The sequence below is a fragment of the Stylophora pistillata genome, chromosome 4 (genome assembly GCF_964205215.1).
Source record: "Stylophora pistillata chromosome 4, jaStyPist1.2, whole genome shotgun sequence".
Classification (NCBI taxonomy): Eukaryota; Metazoa; Cnidaria; class Anthozoa; order Scleractinia; family Pocilloporidae; genus Stylophora; species Stylophora pistillata.
The window spans coordinates 2,903,817-2,924,556 of NC_142522.1; the positions used below are offsets into that span (position 1 = coordinate 2,903,817).

Below are 20,740 nucleotides of genomic sequence, written 5' to 3' on the forward strand. Positions count from 1 at the left end.
TTAGGGGTGTAAGCCTTAACCTTTTTCGAGACTACCTCACTGACAGAACTCAGGTCACAGTCGCATACGTTGTGGGGTGCCCCAAGGTTCAAACCTCGGACCCCTACTATTTCTATTACATATTAATGACCTTCCCAACTGTGACCTTCTGTCAGATGTGAGGATGTACGCCGATGACACTAATCTCACGTTTGCCTTCAATGACCCTGACGAGCTGTTTTCATCCCTGACCCACGATCTGAGCAATCTGAAACAATGGCTTGACTCTAACCGTTTAAGTCTTAACGTCCTCAAGACGAAGTGTCTGTTTACAGGCACAAGGTAGAAAATCTCTTCGCTCCCTAGTGAACCTTGTATTTACCTTGATGGACACTTCATTGAAAGAGTCAATAGTTACAAATGTCTTGGTGTTCAGGTGGATCAAACACTCTCATGGGAAGCCCATATCTCCAAGGTCGCCAGTAAAATTTCTAAAGTACTTGCTGCGCTTAGGAGGCTAAGACCGATATGTCCCCAAGGTACCCTGGTCACAATTTATAAGTCACTGGTTCTTCCACATTTCGACTATTGCAGCGCTGTGTGGGGAGAAACTGGATCCAATAATAGAATTCGAAGCTAACTGGTAAATTTTCCGCGTAGATAACTTAAAATTGCTGTACAGGCTTTCGCGAGCATCATATATCCTGATTTGCGAGGGACTTAGACGATAACGCCAACAGGTGCTTAATCGCATCGTTTTCAGCGTATTCATAAACGCAACAAAAGAATTACAAAGTCTTGCGTTTTCACAAATGAAGGCCTATTTACAGGCGCTCAGTATACTAAAACTTCTGAATCAAAATGGTAACCTCAGTGCTTTAAAGAAGCTTGGAGCATAGTTAATCGAGGGGAGTATATCAAATTGTTTGTTTTGTTTTAAGTTATTTTTGTTTTTGTCTTTTGCGTCAATGATTTATCAACTTTAAAACTGATAGTTTATCAAATCTTTAATTCTGTGATCTCACTGCCTAGCTTAATACAGTTCCAAGTTACGAAAAACGTGGGTGAGATCCAGTTTTTTTTTCCTTTGAACAAATTTCGAGCATTTACGGAACCGACTGTTCTATGAAGACTGTCTCTTATCTCTTTCAGTGCCGTTTTAATGTTAATTTGAATGTAGCTTGTCATTGAACCAAGATATAGCACATTGCTCCGAAAGAAGAAACAGAACCACACACTCTGCCCTCAACACCAATTCCAATTCCAGAATCACATGTACGGCAGTCATTTTCGTTGTTCCCGAGGATACCGATTCTTGCTCTGCGATGGGTGGTTGGGGCATTGAACCCTTCCTTGTTGCAGTTGGGTTGCAGACCATGGCTTGAACCGGCTCGACCAGTTAGCGCTATCCACCTGTTGCGACCCAATGAAGTGGCCCGATAATGTCCATCAGCAATCAGAGAGTGAAGAGAGGAAGCCTGTTTGTTGATGACAGTGAACTTCAACTGTCCGCTGACCTTCATACCAAGACAGATCTTGGAGAAAGGTGTGTTCCAGTAGGTCGGTAACTTGGTCTCTTGTGAATCGAAACCAGTCGTACCCCCAGACGGGTTGTATTCACTTTTGTCAGTCCAGTACCCCGAATTGTACGGAAATGTGTTCTACGAAATAATTTTAATACAATGAGTAATCAATCTAATGCAAAGAGAAGCATCAAAACTGATAAGTAACAACGTTATGCAAGTTGATTCAGAATCTGATCAGGTAAGGTAATTCTTATTATATCCCGTTCAACTCTTCAACTTCCTAGATCTGATTGATCTTTCTCCTCTCCAGCTACTACACATTTTCTTGTAAATTAGTTATGAGAATTTGGTGTTGGATCAAGGTAAAAACAAGAACATCTTAAACATGAATACAAAACAAAATACTTCTAGAAATCTGTTGGCTTGGATTGAAAAAGGTAAGATTTATCTAAGCTAATATAGCAGTAAGGAATTTAAGGCTGATATTGAGAAACGTAAAAATTGGCAATAAACTCGACCAAGGATAAAACCATTGTTGACTGAGTATCGTATGCTATTATTGGCCAAGTATAGTCTGCCATCATTGGCCAAGTACAGTGTGCCATTATTGCTCAAGTGCAGCACCCATTATTGGCCAAGTATAGTGGGCCATTATTGGCCAAGTATAGTTATCATCGGCCCAGTATAATCCGCCATCATTGGCGCAGTATAGCCAAGTACAGTATGCCACTATTGGCCGGGTATAGTGCACCATTTTGGGCCCAGTATAGTGAACCATTATCGGCCAAGTATAGTCGGCCATTATTGGCCAAGTATAGTACGCCCGCCATTATTGGCCAAAGTTTGAGTATTCTCATTACCTGTTTGCTGGATAATGTATAGCTATTATAGGGAGAAGTTACATGTCAATCTCTTCTGGAGTTAAAGGGTTAAAACCGCGTTTTTTATATCGAGGGGAAAAGGAAGGTTTGGAGAATATTTGATCTTACCTGCAACGCGTTTGCGCATTATTACTTTACCTCTCTCGCTCTGATTCGTCGCAAACACCAAACCATCTTCAGTAACACGAAACTCGAAACAGACTTCTAAAGTCTGGGGTATGAGATAAAAGTACAGGCCTTTGTTCAAGACCAATGAAGTGAGACATCAGTGGTTGGAGATATTTGAATTCCACTTGGTACCAGTAACGGTAAATTAGTGAGTCATTTATTTGTCTGCAGGCTCAAGGAAGAATTTCATCGAAAAAAGTAACAACCTACCTTATTGCCATCAATCTTCATAACTGGTGTCCAAGTTCCATCTCCACATCCAAAATCTCCCATTCGACAGAGAACGGAGACCGTTTTCCAATTTCTGAAGTACAAGGTAACTAGCTGGCTGGCTTTCGACCTGTGCAACGAAACAGATTCTGAAAAAAACATGCAATTGCATTTTCTCCGAAATTAACTCGATCTAATAATTCTTCAACTGAAGTATAGTTCTAAGCAATATGAGTTTCAACATGAGAACGTGGCTCTGAGGATTTCATTGGGTGAAGTTAATTGACGAATGCAGGAAGTATTGCCGACGGGAAATTCAACAGATTATCTAATCAACAGATTACCTCATCTAAAGTAAGAGTCTAATTATATCACTGACTACTTCCCAATCCAGAGTTTAAGATGAACGCAAATATCCAGTTTTCTCTCTCGTCATTCATGTAAAAGAAGTTCAAACTTACTTGTAGAAATTTGTCACATCTTTACAAGACTCGAAGGCTAAGCATAAGATAAAAAAAAAATTATACGTTACAAATGATGTCTTCGGCAGCGAGGATAGGAGTTTTTTAATTTTCACTGAACTTTTATTTTCCTGACACCGTAGGAGTAGTTAACAAGCAACAGAAATGATGGTGACTATCCACCCCTTACTGTGGATATACAGTGCTGTATCAAACGAGTTCGTCGGAGGAAGGCCTTCGATAAATTTCGGTTGGGTAAGGGATCAGTTGCAGTGATACCGACGCAAAGAGCACTTGATTGGCTATGCTATACTTAATCTGCTAAAACAATCATTGAACAGACCACCAAATACTATGCAAGTAAATGTTGAGCCAACTTGACAATTGCGAGTAACGTCTAACCTTTCTCGCAGAATTCTCCACTGAAGCCTTTCTTACAGAGGCATTCGAACATGCCATTTTTGTAACTTGGTGCACAGGTCCCCTCATTTTGGCACGGCGAGGAAGAACAGGGAGACTAAGGAGAAGGAGAACCATTTAATAGTTGAACAACTACATTGATATAAAAGTGGATCTACCGTTAAGTAACATTTCGCTGGTTGTAGAGCCTTCTGCTAAACCGGAAGGATATACAGTACTTTCACGCATGTGATAGACTCAAAGTGAGGTTTCGAATCAAATTCTAGACGCCTCCTCGCAGACTCAGGCAGTTTTAGGCCTTTTAAATACTTAGCAGTAGACTTTCACGATCCCTAAAGAATAACTGTTACCTTGATGACGAAATGATGAGAATTTTTGTTTCCTCTGTATTCCGTGGAGTTTCTGTTTTTGTCAGAAGAGAGCAATTCGCACCAAAACTTTCCTTCGATTCCTCTAGAGGATGCTAGGTTCACAGAATAACATGACGAATGACTGAGGCACCTAAATGTACACTCAAAGCTATCATCCACTGTGTAAGTTCCAATTCTGGAAACATTCAAATAGCGAAATTCTTCTCTCACAAACACATGCTGTCGAACAGTCTGTGGGGGGGAGTAGATATCATGGACACCTGGTTGAGGCAAAAGATAAGATGATACGTTAGGCAAACTCTACGTTGAATAACGCCAGAACTTTAAAATCCTCTAACTCCCAAGACCTGATGAGCAATTTTCCCTTCTAATTACCAAACATTTCCTGCGAATCTGTTGCTTTTTCAATGGAACAATTTCTCTCAATTTGTCTCTTGGGTAATGCATTGATAGAGGGTGACAATGGGGTAATGGTTTTTACGGCTAACGGTAAAAATTTTGGCCATTTTACGGCGGCTAATAACAATCAACATCCTTCCTTTGTGATTAGAAGAAAAATTTTACGGTTAACCTTTTTTTACTCCTAACGGCTAAAATTTTTCAATTTCTAGGCTTGACGGCTAAGGATAAAGTTCTAGCTGTTGTATTTTTTCTCCTTTTGCCATGTAAAGCTCTTCATAGAAAACACAAATAAACGGCCCCTTATTGTTTTATTCACATTAGATTTATGATAAGATAAAAGACAAACACGTGAGTGGATCTGGCTGCTATTTAAAGAATGGACGCAATTAACCATTACTTGCAAATTCGTGGATCGTGTGCCTAGTTTCTCGAAAAAATAAATTTGGAGGAGTTTTTCGGAGAGCTCACAAGTTTCTCTTTCCCGGCCATCTGTATCGTGACTATCAAAGATATCTGGGCGATTTCATCGTTATGGATTCAGTTGCCGCCCTTTTACCTTATTTTTTGTGGCCATGCAAATCATAACATTAATATTTTAACATATTTTGAGAAATGGTCAACAAACTAGCTTTTCAGCAAAATTAGAATCACTGAGATCTTTGTTTCGTTTCATGTACCAATTGCATCATTCTTTTTTAATGGGTCACGAATCATTTTTAAGTTGCACCATTTTAGGAGTGAGGAAATGGAGATTAGTTTTCAATTATCCGCTGGTTATGTGATTTTCATCATCATTTGAATGTAAGACATTATACAAAATGCAAACGTGACAATGATGAGCTTAGCAAAGTAAACACTAGAACATTGGATGTGTTCTCAAAATATTGGTTTTCAATCTGACAGCTCGTGGGCCGGCTGGCGGTATACTTTACGACAGAGTTTTGGCTCATAGAATTTCACTATTATTTGTGTAGAGAAAATGAATTATCTTGAAAATTTCAATTTTCCAGTCATACTAATTTAAAATGCAAAGAAATGCGTAGGGAAAAAGAAAAAAAGACACGCAATTATGTTTGAGATATTTCAAACTAAATTGAGTTGCGAAATAATTTGAAATTTGAAACCAGCTAATTTTCAAGTTCATAAATAATTCACAAATGTCACGATGACAGAGTGAAATTTTTCAGGCCCAAGGACAAAAGTTCTCCATGATTAGAGTATAACGTAGTCGGTTTTTTTTCCTATGACACTACCTAACGTTGATGTTTTAAATATAATTTAAGAAGCCCTGCAGTAATTCCCGGACCACTAATTTGCTTTTTAAACTACCGCATGATTAATAAAGATTAGATGGCATGTCATATTCAAAGTTAAAATTAAAACTAACTACTCGGTTACCGCATAGAGAAACAAGCCCTTGAATGTCTATTTCAAAACTGTTCAGATTTTTACATGACAGGAAACCTCGTTGCATGCGTATTCAAGATCTTCTGAGGTAATTTCACGTCGACGTCTTTGACAACGAAGAAGAATAACAACTTGAAGACATTTTTTGGGAAACTTTAAAGGTGAACATATGATTAAAATGATTAGTTCTAAGAAGATTATGCTTTATGAAGGAGTCTAACTGTATATCAATTAGCTTCCTATACAGGAATAATGGGTAAAGTTGAGTATGGCAAAGCTGGCTCTTTGAAATTTATGGAAGCAGGTTATTCTCAATCTCTATCTTACGAGCATGCCTCAAAAATACCTTTTTCAAAAGATCCGCACACTAACCTTGAGAACAAGCTGCCTCGAGGATCAGATCAGACCAGATAATTAAAAGTGAATAGTAAAACTGAAAGTAAACCAGAAACATGACTGAAACTGCACGATATCAGACCACGAAAGCGCATAAGTGTTGAACTTAAAACGAACTGTTGTTAAACGTTTTTTTATGGCTAGATAAAGCTCTTGAGCCGATTTCAACTGACCAATCAGAGAGCTTATTTCAAGGCAGGTGCCCCCCTTATTCACTTTTATTCGCCAATATCTTCCGATGTCTGTTAAATTTTAATGAAGGTTTTACTAAGCTTCCTATTTATCAATTTTTCATGCGTAGCGTGCGTTCATCGAGAATAGGCCACTTGACAGTTATGTAGTTAGTTGCCAAGCCTTTGATTCAGAGTGAGGCTAAAGGTGACCTTGTTGTGATAGAGACCTGTATCTAGTTAGCATGACAACAAAGTGATTTACATTTGAAAGACAGCCAGGTTTGTTTCATAACAAGGTCACCCCTAGCTTAACTTCCCGTTCAAAGGCTTGGCAACCAAGCACACAACTGTAAAATGGACTATTAAAGCATACGGGAAGTTCGGAGAGCACGAAATATGCGTAAGAGTTGCTCGAGGCTGCGCCTCGAGCAACTCTAGCTTCGGCAAGATTCTCGGCTGTTCCCACGGAATTGTGCATCGCAGAAGTTTTAGAGAGAGAGCTAAGTAGCAAAGCTCTGAAGTATAGCCACTTTGAACTGAATATCATTACAATCGAGAAAAATAAATTTCCACGACTGGTTTAGATTGAATGCTGTCTTTTGTTTTTAAAGATAGGTACTTGAATTGCTTACATTGGTTCTAAATAAATGTTTCGAATAAACGCCGCAATATCGAGAAAGTTTGCGCCGTTTCTTTGAGGGCGGCGTTTATTCAAAGGACGGCGTTTAATGATATTTATGCTTGTCCCTGCGGCGTTTATTCGAGGGCGGAGTTTATTCAAATAATTACGTTATTCCAGAATGACCAAGTACCAAAGCAACCTCAGCGTTCACTTCACTTCTCTCATTCGTCCTTGAGGGTGTAGTAGGTTCACTTACAACAGCATGGAACACAGAGTTGAGGTAAGATGTATGTGATATTACCAGGTATATCACAGTACTTATTAAGATTAGACAACCAAAATCATGGCAAAGTTAGACGATAGTTATCTAGTTTTCCTCTGTTACAACCTAATCATCATTATCATGCAGCTAATTTTTTTATTCGTTCTTGCTATTTAGCCCCTTATACGTGTTATTTTAGGCTGCGGAAGTGTATCTGGTATATGTTTTTATATTTTTGTTTCGTTTCTTTGGTTTACATTCATTTCAAATGACTATAAGAGACCAATAAACGTTTCTGGTGTAGTATAAAAAGATCTGCTTGATTGATCTAAGCAAACTTCGTGCCATTTCAGTTTTGCACTTTCTGCCCTAAACGAAAAAGTCCAAGGGTGTTAACGAATAAGCAAATCAAGGTTTGTTGTTTTTTGTTTTCCGTCTAAAAAGAACTGCGGATAATTTTTAAGAGCAATCAAAGATCAAGGGTTTTTTTTAGATTAAGCAAGACTCGACTAAAACCACAATCAAAAATGTTCGAGCCCCAATGCACGCAACAAATTACAGGCAAAATGCACAAAAGCCAAGAGAGATAAAGCAGGATTTACAACTGCGCGGTACTTTTGTGGCTATAAATTTCTTGCAAAAAGCTTGCAGTAACATTTCAAGGGAAATTATTGAGCAGCACCGGTCCAAATTTATAAGAATGAAGCGGTACTTGATTCAAGCGCTAAATCCTTCCATGACTAAGTGTACGGTACGCTTGCTAGCTCTGGTGATTTAGCTTTTCTTAAATTGTCAAGGAATTGTCGGTTACTCTTGGTGTAAAAACCCAAATGGTATTACAATGCTATTTCTTATGTCTAAAATCTGGCTATTTATCATCACTTATGTTTTCTTATTACTAGACTGAAAATACCATGAATCGTCTTGCTATCGTTTTGATTGGATTAGCTATTGTTGGTCTTGCTAATGGAAACTGGCGTGAGAAGGAGAGCTTTATGGAATGGCTTAATAGGCGAGAGCCCAGCAGAGTATTAACTCATAATGAAGGCAAGACTTGATGTCATTTTCAGGCAGATTCCACGTTTATCAGATTTACACATAGGAGAAACTTTTCCGACTCCATTTCTAATCAATCGGGAAAGATGTCAGTTTCGAACAATAGATGATTTACGTATGATGCACGATCCTCGCAGTAGAGAGCGCTATTTATGCATACCATACGTATCTAATACCGCAGTTCAAAATATATGAACTTCATGTATACATTGTATCTAATAGGTGATTTGCAACTAATCTCTAGAGACGCAGGTAACAATGGTAAAAGGAACAAATGCTGGTGGACGAAGAAAAGGGCACTATTGTTTACGTCCACCAACAGGGAGGCAATAACGTAACTTGCAAACCACCAATTGGTGAATGATTTTACTGATGCATTCAGAGATGTAAGGGCTGGTTAATTTCAGAAGTCTGCTTGATATCTTGTCCACCCACTACTTTTAAAAGCATTTTGTCAAGACAAAGTTTTGTGCACTGAACCCGAAATTAGTATTTATTTCACTCCCCCATGGATTCGAAAATGACTGTTTTTTCCCGAGGATGTAACACGAGAGCTGATTGTGCTGAGTTACAACTATTTTTTTTTTTTCAGACATGGAAGATCCCGCTTCATTGGACTCTTATCCAAATTGTCAGTGCAGCGAGAAATATGTCTCCGCTGTGACGTCAGGGGAAAAAGTTTTCTGCAGCCTGTCTTTTGTATAGTATTAAATATATTAATCAGTAGTTTCACTAGCAACCTTTTGTGGCTTCCCTTGGGAAAAAGTTTTCTGCAGCCTGTCTGTCAGGATATGCGCAGTGTGGTGACGTTGACAGTGATGGTCGGACGTGCTGTCGTAAAGTTTAGAAGTACAAATTGTTTTGTTGTAAACAACAAATGTATTGCTGTAACCAACGGTTTCAAACTGTGTTCTTTAATATCTGTTAATACACATGTGCGTTAGAAATCTATAACAAAAATACAGTAATTATGATGAGTAAGGATTCTACAAAACTACAATTCCATAGAAAGGTAATATTTACGCGATGGTTGTCCTCAACGTTCGTTGCGTCTCCTGCACGATCAATCAGTGATAGTTTTGTTTTGTAATTGTTCAATTACAGCTTATTAACGATTGTTGCGTTTTCACGCATAATTAATTAATCTAGAGTGAAACACAAATAAAGCTAACCTTTAAAAAACAATACAGTATGCTCAATTATTCTCAGATGTGGCCAGAAACAATGTTACCACAGGTGCAGTGGAAGCATGCTGCATTACTTTTGACAGTGCTGTCTTCAGGGATATTATTACTAATGCATCTGTTGATGGTTTCAACAATGTTACAGTTTATTCTGTGTTTTGCTCCCTGCAATCGTCGATTTAATGCAGATAGAAAACAATGAGGCTACAGTGCAGGCCTCTTTTCTTCTCGGGCGTGCGAATGCTTTACTCGCTAAAGCGCCGCACCCCAGTGGTTATTATTCTTACTCTCCCTAATCTTTCCTCGGTCATGACATCAAAGATGACGATTATGATAATATGATCATAAGGAGAAGGAGACGGCGTGGCCTAGTGGTTAGGTGCTGGACTTGAAATCCGGTGGCCCGGGTTCAAGTCCTCCACCCTGCCACTCACTGGATTTGTTCTCGGTTGCCCCTAGCTCAACTCCTCGGCTGCGCTCTGTAAATAGCTCACTGGTCGCCTCCTGCCGGTGGGGATTTTTAAGCACTTACATAAAACTACTTTGGGGTTGAAAAGCCCCTATGGGGGAGCCTCAATTAACGTATATTAACGTATATCTTTCGAAATGCTTTGGGTAGAACTTAGGCCGTTCCGTCTCCCAAGGGGATGTAATTTTATTGTTGTTGGGACGCTTTATCATCCGCCAAGCGCCAGTGATCCAGCAATAATGAAATATTTAATCAAGTGCTTATCAACCATTGAATCGTGCTATCCCAACTGTGGTATTCTGATTGCTGGGGATTTTAATACATTGCAAATCACACGCCTCCGTAATAATTTCCAGCTGAAGCAAATAGTCCATTTTCCAACGCGAGGCAGAAGGACACTTGATTTAGTCCTTACTAATATTTCGGCTGAATATTATCAGGATCCCATCGAACGCCCGCCTTTCGGTTTATCTGACCATGCCTCAATTGAGCTCCAACCGAAAGAGAGAGCACATGTAAAGCAGCCCGCTATCATTATTAAGACGAGAGATTTGCGCCCAAGTAAGCGCCAAGCAATGGGCACCTATTTGGATGCTGTGGATGTGAACACCTTGACTTGCGCCTTGAAAACGTGCGCCGAAAAGGTCTCGCTCCTGGAACAGATCATAAAAACAGGACTTGATCATATTCTTCCTATTCAATCCCGGAGGGTGCACTCTACTGAGCCCCCTTGGATCGCATCTACACTTAAAGATCTTATTCAAGCACGCCAGCGCGCCCTTTCCCGTGGGGATAATCAACAGTTTCGGGAGCTAAGGAATCGCGTGAATCGCGAACGAAAAGCGTGTCGGGCTAAGTACTTTCAAGCGAAGGTGGAGCACTTGAAGGAGTGTAGGCCGTCCGCGTGGTGCATGGGATGAAATCAAAAAGCTTAGCGACTCTTCTCCGGCTTTCATGGAGAGATCTTACGTCACGAAGTCCCTGCAACACCTGTATGGGCCCTCAGATGACATCTCTCTTGCCAACACCATCAACAAGGCCTTTCTCTGGCCTATGCAGTGTTTCTCTCCGCTCCCTGCTGTTTTTGTCATAATACCCTCTAACAGTGCAACCCAACAACCTGCGCTTGTTGAATCAAACGAGTCGGTTTAAAATAAATTGACGAAACTGAACAGAACCAAAGCGCATGGTCCTGAAGGCATCCCAGGGTGGGTGTTGAAAGAAAATGCAGATTTACTAGCAGCGCCGATAGCAGATATTCTCAATTTATCTTATCGCGAAGGTCGTCTCCCTCATTCATGGAAAGAAGCGGATGTCGTGCCGGTGCCCAAGCAAAGACCTGTGCAGGACATAAACAAACACCTTCGACCCATCTCCCTTACTCCAATCTTGTCAAAGATAGCGGAGGAGTACGTTGTCGACACTTGTGTTAAGCCCGCTGTCCTCTCAAAGATCGAACCACAGCAATTTGGAACGGTGCCTAAATCCAGCGCCACGTATGCATTAATTAGTATGATTCACTCTTGGGCGAAGTCAACGGATGGAAATGGATCGACTACGAGAGTTGTACTCTTTGACTTCCGGAAGGCATTTGATCTGATTGACCATCATGTTCTGGCGCGGAAGCTTTCCTCCTACGATATTCCAAGGTCGATTTTGTGCTGGATCATGGACTTTTTAACGAACCGTAAGCAAAGGATAAAACTGAGCCGCGACTGCTTCTCGGAGTGGGAAGCTGTTCCTGCAGGGGTGCCACAGGGGACGAAATTGGACCCCTGCCTGTTCCTTATCATGATAAATAATCTTTCTGTAGCAGACACAACTATTTGGAAATACGTTGATGACACCACTCTTGTCGAACCAGTATTGAAGAATGAGGCTAGCTACATGCAATTACGCGTAAATGAACTTGTAAGACAGTCAGAAGTTGATGGTTTCCATTTCAATGAGTCTAAATGTAAAGAACTGAGAATATTATTCTCCAGATCAGGTTGTCTGTTTGATCATATTACCATCAATGACAAACAAATCGAAGTTGTTTCATCCGCAAGGTTGTTAGGAGTGATAGTCTCAGACAACCTCAGGTGGAAAGCACATGTAGAATCTATATGCAAAAAGGCTGCGAAGCGTCTGTACTTCCTAAAACAGCTGAAGCGCGCTAAGTTCCATCTGAGGATATGCTACTTTTCTATACAACATGTATACGCCCTGTATTAGAATATGCGTGCCCAGTTTTTCATCATTCTTTGCCGCAATATCTGTCTAATGAAATGGAAAGGTTGCAAAAACGCGCGTTGCGGATGATTCAACCTGACTTATCCTACGCTGAGGCTCTAGTAGCTCTTGACATTGCGTCACTGTACGAGAGGAGGGAGATCTTGTGTTATGCTCTATTTAATCAGATTGTAAGGGACGAAAACCACAAGCTCCACGATCTGCTGCCTCCACGCAACGGGTCCACCTATCGCACCCGCAGCCAGAGATACTTTAAGCCACTGATTTGTAAGACAAGTAGGTTCAAAAACACATTTATCATGGCGAACAGTTTTAATTATTAGTAGCTATCTTAATTATTTGTATTGTGGTTTTTGATACTTCTCTTATTGTATTTTATTGTAGATTACACTTTGCGGCTTTTATTGTAGTTATCTTAGAGTAAGAGATAATTTATTTCCATTGTAAAGTAAGTCGTATTTCAGCCGGCCCAGGGGCTGCAATGATTTTACTACCTAATAAAGCTATCTATCTAAAGCTATCTATCTATCTATCTATCTATCTATCTATCTATATTATTATTATTATTATTATAATAACATAAACAAGTAGTTGAATCTGGAAAACTATAAAGCAGCTGAATTGTTGTTCAGCTGGCTGAATTTGCACAGATTCAACCGCAGGCCAGCTATGCCGCCTTCACGTTTGGTTTAAAGCATCGTTGGACGTACTTCCTAAGAACTCTCCCTGATGTCTAAGATCTTCTAGAGCCACTTGAAGAGGCTATTTCCCAGGTCCTTATACCAGCAATCGTAGGGCGCAAGTGTAGCAAACTGGATAGAGACGTTCTAGCACTACCAGTGCGCCTAGGCGGCCTGAGCTTGAGAAACCCATGTCACGAGGCGGCACGCGAACATGCCTCATCTATTCATGTGACATCTTCTCTTGTCGAACATATCATGGCTCAAACTCATCAACAACCCGACGAGTCCCTCATCGAGTCAGGGCGTCAGGCTGTCAAACATGGAAAAGCTGAAGAACTTTCAGAGATTGCCGGATAATCTAAAACAAATTGTTTCACGGAAGACCAAGCGAGCTCTAGAACTGGCGCAAGAAAAAGGATCCTCTGTATGGCTCACAGTTCTTCCCCTTCAAGAACATGGTTTCAACCTCACCAAGAGAGAGTTTCGCGATGCTGTTAAATTACGCTATGATTGGCCATTCGATGACATTCCATCAGTGTGTGCGTGTGGGGAAAACTTTACAGTAGACCACACAATAATTTGCAAACGAGGGGCCTTTGTTATCCAACGGCATAATGGTTGAGAGACCTCGAGGCCGACCTTTTGAGTATAGTGTGTACCGATGTCGAGGCCGAGCCAGATCTCCAAGACAACACTGAAGAACAACTCAGCAGGGGGTCTGATAGAGAACAAGAAGCAAGATTGGACGTTCGGGGGCGTGGCTTCTGGGATCTCCAGAGCTCGGCATTCTTCGATGTGAGGGTTTGCCACCCTAATGCCGAGTCTTACAAGGACCAGGAAACACAGCAGATTTATCGCATCCATGAAAACGACAAGAAGCGGCTGTACTCAAGGAGAGTGTTGGATGTTGAGCATGGCCCGTTCACGACGCTTGTATTTACAACTACGGGAGGGATGGGGATGGAATGCATAAGATACCACAGCCGATTGGCCGAGCTGATAGCCGCCAAGAAAGGGGATTGGGCGAACGATACTCGCAAACAATTTCCTGGATCCGAGCAAAGACATCCTTTGCCCTCCTTCGGTCGGCCTTAGTTTGCCTTCGAGGATCGCGGGTGAAGCGCCGCGCTGCGTATGACTATAATAATTGCGACGTTGAAATCGCAGCTGCCGAGGGAGCCATTGACATTGTTTAATGCATTTTAGCAGCCTGGTATATAGGGTTCTAGATTTACCATTCACCTTTCTCTATTCTGTATAGTTTTAGATATGCTTTTACTTATCAGATTATTAGAATTTGAATCAGTTCAAATTTGACTCCGTTATTTATAGTTTCTAGACACTTTGACATTTAAAAAAAAAAAAGGAGTAGATGTGAGCCGAAAGGGAACTATTTTGGATCGTCTTTTACGCTGTTAATATTTTGTATTGTAGAGGATTTTATGGAAATTATTGCTAAATAAAGATTATCATTAAAAAAGCAGCTTCTACCCACCCAAAATAAGATGAAGAGCAACGCTATTAAAACATGGCGTTTCAGTGACGAAGTGTCACTATTTTATCAAATGCAAATGAGGCCATGAAACGATCTCCGTGGAAGAAACAAAGGTGTGAGACAGAACGAGCCCTCCTCATAGCGAGTCTTCGATTTTGCCAGTTCTTTGGCCCTTCGTTATATCGAGGTTCCACTGTTTTCGACAGGGAAAAAATACTATTCACAATGCTCAAAAAAAGCGAGAATCTAGAACAAATCTGTTCTAATGAAAAAAAATGGCACAATGGAGTTTACATTTTGTTTCTCCAAGCCTTCCTGACTATTGTTTTCCTTGTGCCAACCACGAGCAAAAGAGAACAACTGGCTGGAGCCATAAATACAGAACAGAAAAAAATAAGCCTACTAGCTTGGTAGTTTCAGCTATATTCAATCTACACACTCTAAAGTTCACAGTGCGCGGTCTTTAGTCAGGCTGGTCTACAGTTACCCGTTTACAATTTGCAGAATAAAACTTGCGAGTTCAGAAACTATAAGGTCTGTAACAGCGCGGCCATTTCTTCTGCAAGCCAAATATCAGTCATATGTCCAATTCAGAAAAAAAAATGAGTAATTCAAAACATGAATTCTCATTATATCCACAAACAAAATCATATGTTTGTGCATTTTTTCCTTATATCATTTTTAAACCTTCATCCGATTTACAAGGGGAATTTTTCTTCTCGTTCTCATTAACTGCTTATTTTTTTTCAAAGAGCGGGCGGCATAGAGGGTAAATGGGAAAAGGATCTGTTCTCGGGTTAACCAAGATGTCAACATTAGAGAGCCCCTTAGAGAGCTTTCTTTCGATGTCTAAAGCTATAGTGAACACCTTATAATTCCTCATATAGGAGTGAACTCACTGACAATATCGCTGAAAATAATCTGCGCGGTCAGTGGAGTATCGGGACGAAAAAGAGCGTGGTTGGAAGCGATCCTTTCTACAATATCGATCAAATCTTTTCAAATTTGAGGCATTGATTTATTGCTTTGGGCCAATGACAAGCAAACATTAGTGATTATTTTACCAGAAACTTCTTGCCTTCTCATTCAGAGTTCATGTAAGTCATAATATTTTGTTATCTGAGCTCGGAAAACCGTGCTTGCTCGTGCAACGTGTCGCTTTCGAACACTTCGTTCGATTCGTTAGATAATAAAGTTGTACACTGTTCTGCAAGCTCATAAAATGATTTGAAATTCCTTTTTACTTAATTATTCGATTAAGGTTTTCACCTTATGTATCGTTTACTCTTCCCTTTGAAATGAAATATAGGTATCACCGAATTATTTTGTTTAAATTTCTTTGACACTACGAGCTGTCAGAATGTGTTTCATGTATGAAGAAGTTATTTTCAAAACAAACTCTGGTGTTCCACCCTGTTGGGTAATAAAACTCAAAATATTGGTTTTACCAACTTAATTTATCTGAAGACCAGCCATAGGGGTTTTAGGATTCCACGGTAGCAAATTCCCCCATCTCCTCAACAAATCTGTCTTAGACTGTCCAACCATCCCAATCTTTCGCGGATTCACCCGATTTGGCTTGAAAATCCTGACTCCCAACCAATACTGACTGGGATAGGAAAAATCCCAATAGAACTTTTTATCGATACGGCGGCCATATTGAATTAATTAGATTTAAGGAGGGTTATGGGATGCCCAGGAGGCATGAGCGCGATTCGCTAAGTATTTACGCGCACTTTTCGGGTCAATTTTTCTTTAAGTTTTCCTAGAAAAATATTGAAATTGGAAAAGAGATCGTTGTGCCATGTTTCGGGATGTAATAATGATCGACTTTTTCCTGAGAAATACACAGTGAAGTTTTCTTTTTGCCCGAAAAGCATGCGTAAATACTAAGTGAGTACCCACCTGGGCATCCCATAATACTCCTTAAATCGTATAAATTCAATATGACCGCCGTATTGGTAAAGTCTAATTTAACATTTTTTGATATTTTCAAGTGAATACTTATAACACTTATACAAGATCACATAAGTTACAGAGTATACTTTACTCAAACTAATATCCAGAAAACTTGAAAAAGGCACGAAATATACAGTAAAATCGATTTCTTGTAGGTGAAGCCACGAAAAAGAAAAAAGAATAAAAATGATAATTGATTTAGCAGACATCTTTGACAGAAAATGTCGTTCAACGTTGAACAAAGACACAGGCTCATACTTATGTTAAATGTTTATTACAACCACAACCTGTTCGGCTTGTCACTCTTTCACTATCTATCACATAATAGATAGCGAGAAGCGTAGCTAATCAGATTGCAGCATTTGCACTAGAACGCAAGTAAATCTATATTACATTTACATCTACCTTGTTACATCAACTTATTTGTAAACTCTAAGTTATAAAATCTTTCATGATCGATCCAAAGACATCCTGTTCATAGAATTTGAGAAGTCAGTCCGAAAGATAAGTATCTCGATGAAATTGCTTCTAAATTCTCCGGAAAAAAGGAAAAATAATGAAATAGAGGTAAGAATTTTTCAATCTCAACTCGTATAAAGGTTTCAATCTCTGCTCGCTTTGACAATTAAAATCACAAAGTAACATTCATCTCAGGTGTAGACATATGTACTGCTATCAATTGTTGCTATAAAGAAAGAATTGTGGTGCTATGATTGGGAAGTTGTGATGAAATAGGAAACAACTCATTAGTTAGGGAACTTATTATTTTATCCTCTTCATAGTTTCTCAGTTTTTTCTATCGCTGTTTAATACCAATTCCTTCAAGCTGATAATAAAAATGAAATGAGATTGGTCTGGCCAATACATATTGATCTCAATTTGGGTCTGTGAAGTTCCTTTACAGGGTTCGCCTATATAAATGTTACAAGCTATTTTTTTTACACAAGTTTCGTTACTTTTAACTAGGTTAATAAACTTATGCCGATTCCGTCGGGGATCAATTGAAAAAAGTTAGCTGATCGTCAACCATAAGTTAGCAAATCAAAGGCATATGAACCACACTAGCAAACTTTTGCCGAAACACTGACGTTTCGCGCCGCCTAGGCTCCGAGAAAAAGCTGATCCCCAAAATGTCAGCGTTTTTAAACTTTCTCACGGTGGTAGTCTGCCTTTTCACAGGACTGCATATACTAACCTTGACAAGACGCTGCCTTGATATTCAGTTCAGAAGAGATAAATAAAACAGAATAAAAAAGTGAAAAATGTATGGCGATGGCCCGTGGATGAATCATCGAGGTTTTTGAGACGAAAATATTAATTCATCTGAAACCGTCGATTCTCTCTCAAAAATTGACACTGTTGTCGTTGAAACATTTCGTTGTTCCTGTTGATTTTGATTGACCAATCCGGGTAGGTTATTTGACACCAGCTGCTAACTACGTTTTGATAATTTTACAAACAAACCCACTGAAGATTACTATTTCAGCTTAAATATATTAAAATGCTAATGCTTATAAACTCAATATGGCCGCCGTATTGATAAGAAGGTCTAATTTGACATTATAATAATAATAATTATCAACTTTATTTAAAGAGGGTAAAACACATAACAGTATAAAACTGACAAACCAGTGGCCCTCTTAAAATATATTACAAATAACTATTGAAAAAGATTAAAAACTAATTAATTATGGAAAAAGATCAAGAGCTAAAATTCTAAAATTACAAAGTTTATAAAAACTATAAGATAAAATGTTCTAATCGTTTATAACTATTCTTAAAAAAATCTAACATGGCCTTCTTAAAACATTTGATAGTAGGTTTCATTCTTATGTCCAGTGGTAAGGTATTCCAGAGGCGTGAGGTCGATCCTGTGAAAGACCTACCTCCCTCTGACTCCCGTTTGAATCGGGGACAGACGAGGTTTAGTTGTCCATGTCTGCTTGATCTTTCATTTATGTCTGCATTTCTTACGAGCATTTGGGACATATAAGGTGGACAGTCCCCAGACAATCGTTTGTACACCATTAGTGACCTATTTACTTTTGCCTCATGAAAGAATGGAACCCAATCCAATTTCCTAAACAGTTGTACGCTATTCGCTTTAGTGTCAGCTCCGAGAATTACACGTGCCGCGCGTTTCTGAAGTTTAAAGACTTTCTGCAAATTCTCAGCAGAACAAGATATCCAGTGGTTGATGCATAAAGCATTGTCTGCTTGATCATAGCATTATAATAAAGTTTCCTTTGATCAATGGGCAAAAAGCGTCTTATTTTTCGCAGCACGGCAATTCTCTGCGATAACTTCGTGCATAGATTTTCGACATGTTGGTCGAAAGTAAGCTGGCTGTCAATCGTGACTCCTAATAGTTTATGCGAGTTCACTTGTTCAAGTTCAGTAGAATTAACGTTTAACTGCAGGGTGGACTGTTCCATTTTCTTGGCTAACCGTTTACCGGTGACAAGCATAGATTTGGTTTTGGTTTCATTAAGGATCATTCTGTTGTCAGCTGACCAATTCAAGATTTCATCAAAATCCGTCTGAAGGCCGACCGAGATATCATCAGGAGCCGTCGTATAATGGGTGGAGTAGCTAATAGTTGTGTCGTCAGCATAAATATCAGCCATGGAGTGCTGAAGTGTTGCAGGTAGATTATTAATAAAAACAAGGAACAAGATTGGACCTAATATGCTGCCTTGTGGGACTCCCAATGTTAAGGCCCTTTGGGTAGAATGGTGTCCGTCTATATTCACATACTGGGGTCTGCCACTCAGATAGTCTCGGAACAGGGGTAGACTGCTCTCACCCACTCCAAGAGCCTTCAATTTTGACAATAGTAGGTTATGGTCAATCAGGTCAAACGCCTTCTTGTAGTCAATAAAAACAAGTCCAGTGGCTTTATCATTGTCAAGGTTAAACAGTAACTGGTCTACCAATCGAATAAGCGCAGTTTCAGTGGAGTGCGATTCTCTAAACCCTGACTGGAGAGGGTGGAATAAGTCATTCTCTTTCAAGAAGTTAACTAAGTATTCACAGATGTGTTTCTCCAGTACTTTCGAAAGAACAGGGAGCACAGAGATCGGTCTATAGTTATTCTTTTCATTCCTACTGCCGTTTCCTTTAAAAACAGGGGTAACTTTTGCGATCTTCCAGGCATTAGGGAAGATCTGTGTAGACAGGCAGTGGTTCAGTGACTTCGTCAGCGATGGAGCAATTGCTGGAGCTGCAATTCTTAGTATTTTGGCGCTGATGCCGTCATCTCCGGTGGCCTTATGGGTTGGAATAGATAACAGTAACTCTACAACTCTCTTCTGAGTTATTCTTGGAAGGTCAAAAGCACTATTGCCTTGACTGATAGAAGTCATCGTTGGGGGGTCAATCAGCGAGCCAAGCCCAAGTGCAGCAACCAGTTTCTTCGGTTGATCAACAAAAAACGAGTTTAGTATCTCAGCAATGCTTTGCTTATCCGAGATATTTATCTCGTTTTCAACAAGTTCCTTTATGCCGTTCTCAGCCCCTTTGTCGTCCTTCGAAAGACACTTGATTAGATTCCAAAGTTTCCTGGAATTGTTCCTGTTTTCAGTGACTTTATCTTTGAAGTAGGATTGTTATGTACTTCTGATAAGTTGAGTCACTGTGTTTTTCGCTCGCTTAAACGCATTCCAATCCCTTTCTGCTTGGCTTTTTCTAGCTTTGACAGGAAGTTTGTCACGAGCCTTTATCCCCGTCAAGATTTCGGTCTTAGACCATTTTGGCTGAACTTTGCGCTTTACTCTCTTTTGTTTCAAAGGGAGGTGTTCGTCGATAATGTCGTTAAATACTTTATACCAGGCGTCGACAACATCATTGGTATCCTCGAACACAAAGGCACAGTCCCAGGGGGCCTCTTGAAGCGATGAAACAAATTGCTCTTTGTTAAGACCTTTAATGTCCCGATAAGTTATCGTCGTGTGTTGATCCCGATTCTATCTTTACGATGCAATTGGAATCCTGGGATAAAATAAAAGGAGTCAGGCACTTTCGCTGAACCAAAGGTTTCAGTTAAAATCAGAATATCAGGCTTATCTTCTCCGTTGTTTGAGTTTGTCAACCTAACCCTGATCTCCTCCAGTTTGCTATCAGTAAGATGCTGAATATTCCAATGGCAAACTTTTAAGCCCACACCATGACAGGCCGCGCCAGGTCCGGGGTTTTGAGCGATATCTCCACATAAGATAAGAACATTTACGAGCAGGAGGTCTTCGTAAAGCGTAGAATAGCACTTGCCTTTAGGTAATTACCAGTCGTGGTAATGGCGGACTGTTTCGTCGATTGATTTCGCACAGGAACAACACTTGATAGTTCCCTTCCACAAGATAATTCAGCTGCTTGACCATGCACA

The 20,740-nt window shown here is 39.9% G+C and overlaps 1 protein-coding gene, 1 long non-coding RNA gene and 1 pseudogene across 5 annotated transcripts; 2 read left to right on the forward strand and 1 right to left on the reverse strand.

The window, feature by feature from the left end:
* Positions 1-968: 968 nt before the first annotated feature.
* LOC111321750 (uncharacterized) lies at positions 969-17,786 on the reverse strand. Of its 2 annotated transcripts, none has more exons than XM_022924716.2 (6): positions 17,555-17,786; positions 3,996-4,276; positions 3,628-3,742; positions 3,226-3,262; positions 2,765-2,894; positions 969-1,640 (listed from the first exon to the last, which is right to left on the reverse strand). In XM_022924716.2, exons 1-6 carry the CDS (start codon positions 17,649-17,651, stop codon positions 1,164-1,166), a joined length of 1,137 nt encoding a protein of 378 aa, XP_022780451.1. In that variant the 5' UTR covers positions 17,652-17,786; the 3' UTR covers positions 969-1,163. The 2 variants fall into 2 exon arrangements, with proteins under 2 accessions (XP_022780451.1, XP_022780452.1); XM_022924717.2 differs by lacking the exon at positions 17,555-17,786 and adding an exon at positions 6,198-6,353.
* On the forward strand, positions 5,635-9,672 carry LOC148732038 (uncharacterized). 3 transcript variants are annotated; one of them, XR_016000493.1, is made up of 4 exons: positions 5,635-5,986; positions 7,253-7,296; positions 8,181-8,325; positions 8,927-9,672. It is a non-coding gene; the product is annotated as an uncharacterized LOC148732038 (long non-coding RNA). The 3 variants fall into 3 exon arrangements; XR_016000492.1 differs by lacking the exon at positions 5,635-5,986 and having other exon boundaries at positions 7,012-7,296; XR_016000494.1 differs by lacking the exons at positions 5,635-5,986; positions 7,253-7,296 and adding an exon at positions 7,369-7,691.
* LOC148732039 (uncharacterized) lies at positions 10,125-13,262 on the forward strand (annotated as a pseudogene).
* Positions 17,787-20,740: the final 2,954 nt, after the last annotated feature.

Coding starts and splice junctions, on each gene's coding strand:
- LOC111321750 (XM_022924716.2), bottom strand. CDS start 17,651: ATGATTCATCCACGGGCCATCGCCATACATTTTTCACTTTTTTATTCT. Junction 3,263..3,627: donor TGGAGAATTCTGCGAGAAAG/GTTAGACGTTAC, acceptor TCTTATGCTTAG/CCTTCGAGTCTTGTAAAGAT. Junction 2,895..3,225: donor GATGTGACAAATTTCTACAA/GTAAGTTTGAAC, acceptor TTCGTTGCACAG/GTCGAAAGCCAGCCAGCTAG.